We start from the raw sequence: 10,794 nt of genomic DNA, 5'->3' as shown, positions 1-10,794 counted from the left end.
TCTGTGTGGGATGGGGCAGGGAAGGTATGGCACAAGTATGTCTGTGTGGGGATGGAAGGCTGGGGAGTCCCGAGGAATCAAACCTCTTCCATTGTCTGGCACTCGAAGGCGTGCGCCGCTCCCACCACCACTTCTGGGGAAGGCAGGTTTCCTCCGCTGACCTTTCATGTGGCTTTGAATACAGGGGTGGTGCTGGGCAAGACTGGGAGAAAATCAGCTTCTCTGTACTTCATCTCTGGATAAAGCTGTGGTAGGAGAATGCAGCCAGACTTCACCAGCGCGTGTTTTGACCCGAGCCCTCTCCCTTTCGTTTGCTTACACGGGCCCAGCACTCCCAGGTTGCCCCCAGTGAACTGAGTCTCTCTGCTCCTTTGCAGGTTTTGCTTTTGGCACTTTTCTTTTTTAACTCAAACGTATAAAAGAGAACGAAAGGTTATTTATGTTTCCAGCGGGCAGCGTTGCAACTAGAGAAACTTGTTATTTGAAGCTAACTAAGCCACAAGGTCTCACGGTAGCTTTGTGCTGGTGGGGCACAGCTGTCACAACTTTCTAGTTTTTCTCTTCATCTAATTCTTGCAAATTCAGTTGCAATCAACTAAGAAATTTTGAAAGAAAGAGGCTGTTTCTTTCTCCCCTGGTCCCTAAAGGCACACCTTCACAGTCCTGCAGGTTTGTGTTGGTTTTTTTTTTTTTCTCCTTGTATCTGATTTCATGTGTTCAGCACGTTTTCTGAAAAGAAAGCTGGAAGGTGAGTCCTCCTTCCCACTGGCTTCCCGCTGTACTCTTTCTGCTGAAGCTCCTGGCAGCTTTGTAGCTCTGGGACGCAGCCTTCTGGGTGTTTCTCTTGCAGGGGCAGTACACCAGCAGCTTAAACCCAGAGCTGTTGACAGGCAGGCTTTGCTGAAGCGGGGCACAGGACTGCTGTGCTGCGGCCTTTAGGAGTCATGGTTCATAACCCCATTCTCAGGCTGACCCTGCCGTTAAGCCCCGATCTGTCTCCATGTCTGTCAGGAAAAGCAAAGGGTGCGTGAAGGATGAGGAGGAGCCCGGTTCTTCGCACAGAGCCTGTTCAGACGGGTCACCCTTGGTTCAGCGCTGGGGAAGGGGCCTGGCTGAGCAGGCCCCAGGCTGTTGAAGCAGCTTTTTAGGAATGAGCTGCTTTCTGCAAACAAGCCCCCACCCGTGTGCTGAGGTCATTCCAGCTTCTCAACACAGATGTCATTTGTGTACACAGTGGCTCATTTAATGAACAAAAATAACTTGGCCCCCCCATCTACTGCTGCTAACGCAGCCATGGAGCATCCGACAGCAGGCAGTGGGGAGAGGAATGAAGGCAAAAAAGGGTAAACACTACTTTTCTCAGCAGGGCTATTCTTAAAAGCTCTTTGTTCACTCCTTAAGCCAGAAAGGTAATAGTGAAATCTTGTGTGACTTCGCAAGCATTTGAGTGCAGTTTAACGGAAGCAGACGAGGTGAAGCAGGCAAGGCTGAGATGGGCTCTCATGGGCTGAGGAACCCAGCTGTGTGTTTGTGGTGGTGCTGGAACCTGAAGGATTCCACAGCATCAAGCCTGGCCTCAGTGGTACCAGACTCAGCATAGGGCTGGGACCTCCTGAGCTGCTCCTGTAAAAGAGGGAGGGAAAGGCTGCTCTTCGACGTAGAGATAGAAAATGGGGGTGTAGGAAAGGAGAATTCAAAAAGCAAAATGTGGCCTTCAGATTTTTTTTTTTAGACCAAATGTTTGCTGCAAATAGCAACTTCTTCAAAAAAGTGTCTATAAATGGTTCAGCATGTTAATCCTGTTTATGGGATCCTTGTATATACCCGGCCAGGCCCAAGGGGAGGTCAGAGAACGAGCCACTGTTGGGATTTGTCATTGTTTTAAGTTGTCTTTGTTAGCCACTGCAGCCACCCTCAACTCTGCTGCAGAGGCTGTAGGGCTGCATGTCTGTGTTGTCCGTGCTGTTCAGAGGATGCTGTACAGACTGTAGTGACACTCCTGTGCTTCAGTGTGATACTTTGTGCTGAAAAGTGTTACAATAAATACATGTGCATTCAACAGCATGCTGCCTGCCTGGTGTGGTGGGAGGGTCTGACAGCTTCTGGGGGGGCTTAGGTACTAATGAAATTTAAAAAAACCCCAACAATAAAAAACCCCGAGCTTCCTGCTGCCAAGAGGCCTGGCAGTAACAGATCCTTCTGAGCAGCAGCGAGCTTCGGTAGCCCAAGTCCACTAAATCGTTCTGCGCTCATTCGGAGGAGGGCGCCCGCTGCTCCCCGTCAAAGACTTCCTCGCCGCTGTTCCAGCCGGGTTTGCTCAGAAAGCCCAGGCTGGCTGGAGGCATGTGCTCTTCATGACCATCCTTGCTACGAGAGTAGCTTGCAAGGGAAGTAGTTGAAAGTTTCATTGAGCCGTGCTAGGTTTCTAGAAGAGAGTTTTCTGTGGGGCTGTTGGGTGGCTAAAATGTCCTTAACTGATGTCACCCACTTCCCTGGTAACACGGGAAAGCAGCTTTGCCACCGCGGCCGCAGGGAACACTGTTGCTCTCGCCAGCCTGTCGCCGTGTGCTGCCCCTGTGAATTAATAAGAGTTGCTAAACCAGGCGGGTGCCACGAGTGCTGCCCGAGGCTGGGGGCTGGAGGACCAGAGCAGCGAGTGACACCGCCTTAGCTGAAGGTCGAAATAGCCAAAGAAACCAAACTCGAGTTGGGTGAATACGAACGCGCAGCTTGTTCTTTAGCAACTTGAAGTCAACCGTCAAAACTCGCATCTCACAAACAAACGTCGTCACCTCAGCAACTGCCGGGGGGCAGCTCCAAACGATCCAGGAGACAGCACCGCCCTCCCCTAGGGAGGGGATTACTCAGTGTCTAGACAAACAGCTCGAGCGCTGCTCTGGCAAAACCAGAATTGTACTTTTTGTTCCTCTGTCCGTTAAAACACTCAAAGCTTAGTTCTACATCTATCTGTCATTTGAAATCTGACTGCAGCCTTGCTTTCCTCCGACTCCCGGGGTAGGCAGCTACGGCACTTCTGAGCTGCAGCTAGCTTTGGGACCCACTGCCACCGCAAGCTACGTTTCATGGCTGAACTCTTCGGTTCCTTTTGCAAATCTCTTCGCTTCCCCCCCCTTTTTTTTTAAATCGGGGCCCTTGCTGGTTGCAAAAAGGGGAGATGAAAGGCCTGTTCATGCGTTGGACTGACGGAGCTAACCTCACTAATCAGATTATCCACTCCCTCTCCCCAGCCTTGCGGGAGCGCTGGGCAGTTCAGTTTACGTGTGCTGCTCCTCTGCCGCCGACTCCTCTCGTGCCCAGACTGTGGCCTCACGAGCAGGCAGATCATTCGGATGCAGCTCAGCTGTGATACAGATGACAAGTACATGCTCTCACCGTACGATGCATGCGTCATGTCAGCCCGTAGAAAGGGGACTTGGCCCTTCCTCCAGTGGCACGGGGCCCACGTACCGCACGCCGCAGCTCTGCCCTCCCCGGCACTTGCTCCCCTTGCCGCAGCGTTGCTCTGTAGTCCACGGGTGCCAGTGGCACATCTCCGCCCTCCTGAAGGGCCCAAGTACAAGCCCTCCTGAACACTGCCACGCTCAGCTGGCACATGGAAACCTCATTTTATTTCCTTCCTAGTTAAGGCTCAGCTTGGCTTCAGCTTCCAGTCTTCACTCACTCGTTGGGTTGTGCTGTTTCTATTTACAGTCAGCAACACTAATACTGCTTAAGATAAATCAAAGTCAGAGCCAGGTGGACACCCCCTCCTGTTCATTGTTTCCCAAAAAACACAGAGGCAAGCAAACTGTTTCACAAACAGTACGACTTCTCCTGAATTGGCAGGGTTGTTCATTAGTGCTGAAACACTAATTTAAACAACTGAAATTGTTTAAAAAAAAAAAGGCAATCTGACCTTAAGAAAAAATCTCTGCATAGCTGCTCCAAATGAAATTATCGGTCAGGTGTCACCTACTATGAGCTGTACAACTGCAAATCCTCATGGCTCCTGGATGAGGCTATTTCCAATGAACTGGACTAACAGGTGAGGGAGAAGCTGTCCAGCCAGGGTTTTCATCTCAGCTAGAGAGACACCATTCGCCGACGCTGAATATTAAAATTGATTTGTAAATATCCTCACCCAGACTTGCAGAAATGCGTCTGGTCTGCAGAGTATTTGGTGAAGGGAAGCACCACTGTATTTCATACATCTCCGCGTTCAGGCACGCAGGCACAAATGCATTATTTGCTAGGCTTGCAACAGGTTTAGTTTTAATGCAGAAACAATCTGCATCAAAAACATCTGCCACGACTTCCAAGCATTCACTATGGGCATTACAAGGTACAACTCTGTGATAGAGGAAGTATTTTCCCCAAGCTTCCAGTTCTCGTGGCCTGCAGTGGGAAAAAGCAAGATCCACCTGTCTTTCCCAAGCACACCAACAATTCCAACCAGAACAGTGCATTTTTCTTATCCTCAACTGACCAAATAATAATAATAAAAAAAACCAAAACCAAAACACCAACCACTTCATTCTCCCTGGGGTACCAGCTGGAAAGGTAAACTTTTGATAAAATTGTGGTTCAAAGTGATCTGATGGGAACTAGCTATGTGGGACAGTCACTCAAAGGTACAAGACAGAGCCAAATTAATACTCCAAGCACCTGAAAATTCAGGTATGAGGGAATATGAAATAAACCCCCCTAAAACAAGTACCACAAGTAAGAATGTGTCATCATTCTTCTGAATACAGCAGCTAGACACAAGCACCCCACTGGAACAGGCCATTTCTGCTGATCTTTGTAAATCGTACAGCTGGAAGTGAAACCCAAATCCATCCCACAGTCAAGGAGAATAATGAGGAGTACGAGAGCAGCTGGGGGGAGTTTCAGGCTGTAACATCTCTATCTGGCTGAAACAGGAGGTCACAGCTAAGTTCCCGTTCTGAACTGGGAACACTTGTGGCAAGGCAGAAAGCTTGCTGGGGAGCCCTGGACAGAATACCTCAACGAGCGGGAGGCAGCCCAGCAAAGAGGCATTGCCCTTTTTATTGGGAAAGAGAAGCCACAAAACCATTTTTCTTCTCTGCATGATCAAAAGGGTCTAGTGAAACTGTCTTTCTGGAATTAAATGTTTATTTAAATATGTGAATGACTTTCTTTTCATCGTTACAAGGTCAATATTCGCTTTCAAATGGAAGCACTTTATTTGGTTGAATTCTGTCTCCAGAAATGAACGGGCAACACCAGAACCTTTTACATTGGCAATGAAATCACAACACTGAGATGCCACCAAAATCTAGAGATCAGTGCTCAAACACACATACACACACATATACAAATAAAAAAGTGCTCGACATCATCATGTTAAAATAGAATTTGGCTTCTTTTAGGTCATTTGACACTTCAGGCAGGAAAACAAAAAACAAAGAACAATATGCATCAAACTAAATGAACTTCTGAAAAATACTCAGCATTAAACACAACTTTCAGTATCAGTAAATATGTTTCTTCTCTATTTACAGGTGTTAAGAAAGGGCATTAGAGACTTTTGCTGGGGATAAGGAGATTTTGTAGGATGGTCAGTCCACGCTTCTGGGCGAGATTAGTAAATTCAAGCAGAGTTTTTATAAACCAGTCACATGTTTAGTCCTTCGGCTTTTGTAAAAGGTAATTTCTACAAAAATTACTCATTTGTTACCCTGAATAAAGGCAGCAGAATAAAGATGTGTAGGCTACAATACATGACTGTCACTATTTTTTTCTCGCAGTAAGTTTTAAGATCCAGGCTTTCAAGAACTAGTTGCCAAGTTTATAAAAACTCCATACATGGTCTCTTAATAAAACTTTTGAAGAAAATCAGTCAGCTAAAGCTAATGCTCCTTCTAACGCGCTATTTAGCAACACAGACATTGCAATTGTTCAAATGTTCCACAGAGGCTGACAATAATATACTGTCCACCTAGATTAAATATATAAAAGCAAACTTTTATCTAATTTTTACATAGATGGCACAACAATAGGTGAAAATGAATTCTCCTAGCTGCTGATTCAACAGTGCATTGGACACGAGAATAAAAATATTGCAGCTAAAAATATTTCGAAGATATTTTTGCACACCTGTTAACTGCTTAACCATTTAGATCCCCTGATAGATGGATGGTGGCTGTGCAACGCAACAAAGCCTTTGCACAAGTCTTTGCCACTAGAGCCAGCCGTGTGGATCACATTCTGCTATTGGAGGCTCGTGGATCTAAACAGCTAAGCGACCAGAGTAGCAGCAATGATAAGGATGGTAATTTAATCGACTGTGACCCTTCCGACACCACTAACACTGTAGCTGAACAGCCTCGACGTTGGTATCGGCTGCTTCGCAATGCAGGCTCCTGAGCCACTTGAATTAGATTAAAAAACATAACCTTTTGCTGGTTGATGCTTGCAGATATTAAGCACCATAATACAACAGCTACAGTACTAACTGTAGGACAGGGACTCTGTGCTATTAAAAATAAAAGTTGGTATCTTGAATGGAAAGGGACAGAGTTATGAACGCAACATGTAATCCAACTCAAAAATTACTTCATGCTGAGTGGGGATGACCTAGGCAACCCCCAACACGGAGAGCACACGATTCGTGGACACGTTTCTATATGCTGACCCTGCACAAAAGCACAGCAGGCAGCAAAACAGCACACACACGTTTGTCTGCAAATTAAACCTGAGAGGTTTCATTTTAGGGTCGCTGCTTGTAGTGGCTTCTGTATTGATTTTCTGAAATTCTGGGGATCTTACAAAATATGCTGAAGTTCGCTGAAAGCAAGTAGATCTCCCCAAATGATGTGTTGATCTATGAATAATTAGGCCCCCGGGAGCTATTAAGTAGCAACTGACTGACGGGGCTCAAACACGTACAAGGTGACTGTGAAATCCCAGCCATGGTAAAGACGCGGGGGAAACCAACAGTTACAACACAGAAGTTCAGGAAGCAATTGACCCTTTTGTAGGCAGTTGAGGTCCAGATCACGTGACGTTTGGAGATACGACAGCTCTCTGTCCACTGCATGACGCGATAAAATGCAGCATCACTTATCATGCTACTTCTGCTTCAAATAAACCCATGTGAGAACAGGATGGCTGATGAATAAGTCACAATTCCTGTCTGGCTTCTGGGTCGAGGTCCAGTCCATGACAAGGAGGGAGAACGAAATAGAGCGCAGTTTCTTTTTTTCCTTTTCTCTTTTATTTTTCTAAAAAAAATTCTGTTATTCAAACATTAACTGATGAAAACACACAAGAGGTCATGCAAAAGGAGAAGGCAGGTCTGAAATGCTGAAAAACAAACCAACAAAAGAAAAACTGCAAAGAGATTAACAACAATGAGCCACAAAATAACGTGACCCTCAGGAAGGTGGGCGCAGGCAAGGCAACAGGGCGAGCATGCAGACTGAAACGAGAGCAAAACGGAGGTCTCTGTGACGAACAAAATGGGGCTTCAAACCAAAATGCCAGTGTCTCTGTCTGTGTGTGTCTGTGTGTGTGTGAGAAAGAGAAGGGAGAGTGGGGGAATAAAGAGGAGGGGGCAGAGAGAACAAGCAGGAAAACAAGCGTACATACGTGAGCTTGAAGGCTTTCAGGAAACAGCAAGGTCATGGGGATTTAATACTTGGAATGAGCATCAGCCTAGATTTAAAAAAAAATAAAGGCTGACAAGTATTAGTGACCTTTTGGGGAAAGCAGAATATTGCATAATGCATGTGTATCAAATTTAATATCTGCAGATTCAGAGCCCAGTCCAGCTGCTGTAACACTGTTCCCAGGGGAGGCTTTCCACGTGTACGTACCTCCCTTCGATGAGACCACCTGCAGGATTAGCACTAAAGGCACCGTGTGAAATGCGGATGGAGCAGTGCATACATTCAGATGGACTGCGGGACAAGGGAGGACAGAAGACAGACCAGTACATGCTTGGGACACTCTGGTTACCCTTTGCATCAAAGGGCAGCCAGCAGTTCTTTGACCGGTGTTGGAAGGAATTGGGTGGGGGGAAAGTGTTGGTTACGTTTACAGAGGGGCTGTGCCAAGCTGGCAGCGGAGTGGGAAAGGCTGATAAGTTAATCTGAGCCACAGGTAGCATGCCATGAAAAAGAGCAAGCATCTGAATGGTACTGGGATGGAATTTAGGTCTGAATTTTTCAAGTGGGAACTCCAGACAAGACTGGGAGTCTGGCTTTCCGTGGGTGTGTTTTAACTGCCTGCAGGGTAAACAGACCATTTTGTTTCTCCTTCTGCGACAAGCTCGCCCCGAGGTTCTTGCACCAGCACAAACACCTTTAGGAATCTAAAACATAAGAAAGACAAAAAGAAAGAGACTGGATTAGAAAGAGGCTGGGGAAAACGGGATCTGTTAAGAGTAGTACTGCCTGCAGGAGGTTAAAAGGAAATACAGCATCCAAGCATCTACCAGGTGACAAGGGGTTAAGGAAGGCTCAAAACAGTAATCATTCACCCTCAGCCCTTCCCTCCAGCCTGGGACAGCATCACTGGGGACACTGCTCGCCTCTGGGAGGAGGATGTAAAATAAAACTGAGGAGCAGGACGCTGCCAGCACCTTTAGCGCAACAGAGAAAACAACAGCTTTTTAATTTTCAGTCTGCAAAGGAGTACTGCATCTGTTCAAGTGACAGCTCCAGAGACCGTGGATGACACTGAAGAGTAACAACAGGAAGCTAAAACACGAAGAATTTTGCAGAGGAATCCAGACTAGCTACCCTTTCCACAACAGGCTGCGAAGACCTTCATTCTTAAGAGACATGCAGAAATAAACAGGTAAGTGAAAGCAGTCTTAGCCCCTAAACCCATCCTTTGTCACACTCCTGGTCCCACAAACTTCTGGCTGAGGGTAAGTTTTCTTTGTGGCCAAGTGAAGCTACAATCCAGAAGTGTGATTTGGCCAAAGAGACTGCTGTATCCAAGGGAGTACAGGGTGAGTCCAAACTTCACTTGCATTCAAGAGAGCAAGGGAACCTTCTGATCTCCTTTGTGCCCACTTCCATAAAAGAAAAAACTCCAAATGACAGCACGAAAAAGTTTTCACAGAGCCACAATAAAATATTTTTCCTGAAAAGGAATTGCATTTATACTTAAGGTGGGAATCAGGTGAAAAGGAGCTCTGGGCCATTTGCTTTCCCTTACTAAAGTTAAACTTAAATTATTTGCCATTAAAAAAAACCTCACAGGAATGAGAAAATATAATGTTTATTAGAAGACGACACCATGGTACATCAAGCTATAAAGAGATTCCTGACAGATGATGATTCTTTAAAAAATAAGAATAGAAAGGAAACCACCACACTGGTCAAGTTTAACAAAACCTTAACACAAACCAAAAGTTTCTATGCAAGTCCAACCAGATGCAGGCAGTTGAGTAACGAAAAATGCTTATCAACACAAGAGGGACTGAGTAGTTACCAAAACAAGAGCTAGGTTAAGCAGAACAGCCTACAAAACCATTTAAATTTATACATATATAAAAGGATAAAAACAATTCAAGTTCAAGTAACTTTAGTTTTTAAGTTATGTTATATACATTTTTTTGTACTGGGAAAACTAAGGGCAAGTATTTAACAAAGGGATTTTTAAAAGCCACAGTCCAGTTTATAATTACCGTTTCCTAAATAATTTGGCAAGCATTAAATAATCAGATATATCCTAGATAAAAAGTGCATCAGCATGGTTAACTTTTACCTATTTCTTTATATAAAGTCAAGGCTCTGTATAATGGTTACAGCAAAGAAACAGCAGAGCTGCAACACTGAGAATCACAGAGCAGCCTGTAAGGATTTATTTATGTAACTGGAGGCGAGGAGGAACAGACCCACAGTGGCAAAGGAGCTGAAATGCTAATCAGCCCATGGCTCCGAACTTTTTTTTTTATCAGGAAGTTTAACTTCACAAAACAGCCTCTGTTACTTGCAACGTCACCCAAACAGCCAGTCTTCCTGGTGGAAGCGAACATGGCACTTTTGTTGGGTGCAACGGAGAGTTTTATATAAAGCTGGTTATGTTCTTTTGCCTATCACACTATTTCACGGCATCCCTCAGCAAAAGATGGTTTTGCTCCCAAGCAGATGGTGAGGTACCACATTCAGTAAGAGAGTATGGTCAGTCTCGAGCAAAAAGGCCCAACTAGTGCCTGTATTCAACTGTTGTCAGCACCAGATAAAGGTGCTGAACAGCCCTGCAAGAAGCTACACCCATGTGTGCGCAGAGGAGTTTTCTTCCTCATCCCCCAGCAGCTGGAGGTTGGTATAAGCCCCAAAACACGAGTTTACATCCAACAGATCCAGTTCTCAGTCTGCCTGTTTTTTAGCATTTATAGTATTTCCTGCATGCATCACAAAGAGAATGAACTGTGTGGCTCATTTCTGTTTGGAACGACAATAATGCTGTTTACAAATAAATCGATACCGTCGCGCCAGTACTTTCATTAGCAGCGATGCACATTTTAATTTCAAGAGGCAAACTTATACATGCATCAGCTGAGTGAATGGTACCTAACGGAGTCTTTCATTGATGGAGATGTGACATGTGCACTCATCTCTTCTAAAGAAAAACTTCTGAAATAGAGCTCTTAAAACAACCGTAGCAGCAAACCAGTAGAATAAAAGGTGAACAGGCCTATGCAAACCTACTCAGAGATTTTTCTGAAGTGATTTGTACACATCTGGAAAAAAAAAAAGGCAAAACAAGATAGACATTACTGTTCTTTTTTGTGATAGGGTTTGCTAACACCTT

General features: G+C 45.3%; 1 protein-coding gene across 1 annotated transcript in view; it reads right to left on the bottom strand.

Annotated features, from left to right (window-relative positions):
- Window positions 1-7,669: 7,669 nt before the first annotated feature.
- Window positions 7,670-10,794, bottom strand: part of FNBP1 (formin binding protein 1) — a gene marked incomplete at its 5' end in the record, with an annotated part of 69,427 nt that continues 66,302 nt past the window's right edge. Inside the window, one exon of the mRNA XM_010283146.1 lies at window positions 7,670-8,338. Within this exon, the coding sequence (XP_010281448.1) occupies window positions 8,331-8,338 (8 nt within the window). The remainder of the gene's footprint in view (window positions 8,339-10,794) is intronic.

The sequence above is a fragment of the Phaethon lepturus genome, unplaced genomic scaffold (genome assembly GCF_000687285.1).
Source record: "Phaethon lepturus isolate BGI_N335 unplaced genomic scaffold, ASM68728v1 scaffold2163, whole genome shotgun sequence".
Lineage (NCBI taxonomy): Eukaryota > Metazoa > Chordata > Aves > Phaethontiformes > Phaethontidae > Phaethon > Phaethon lepturus.
The sequence above is the reverse complement of the archived record's forward strand: the minus strand, read 5'-3'. Positions and strand labels throughout refer to the sequence as shown.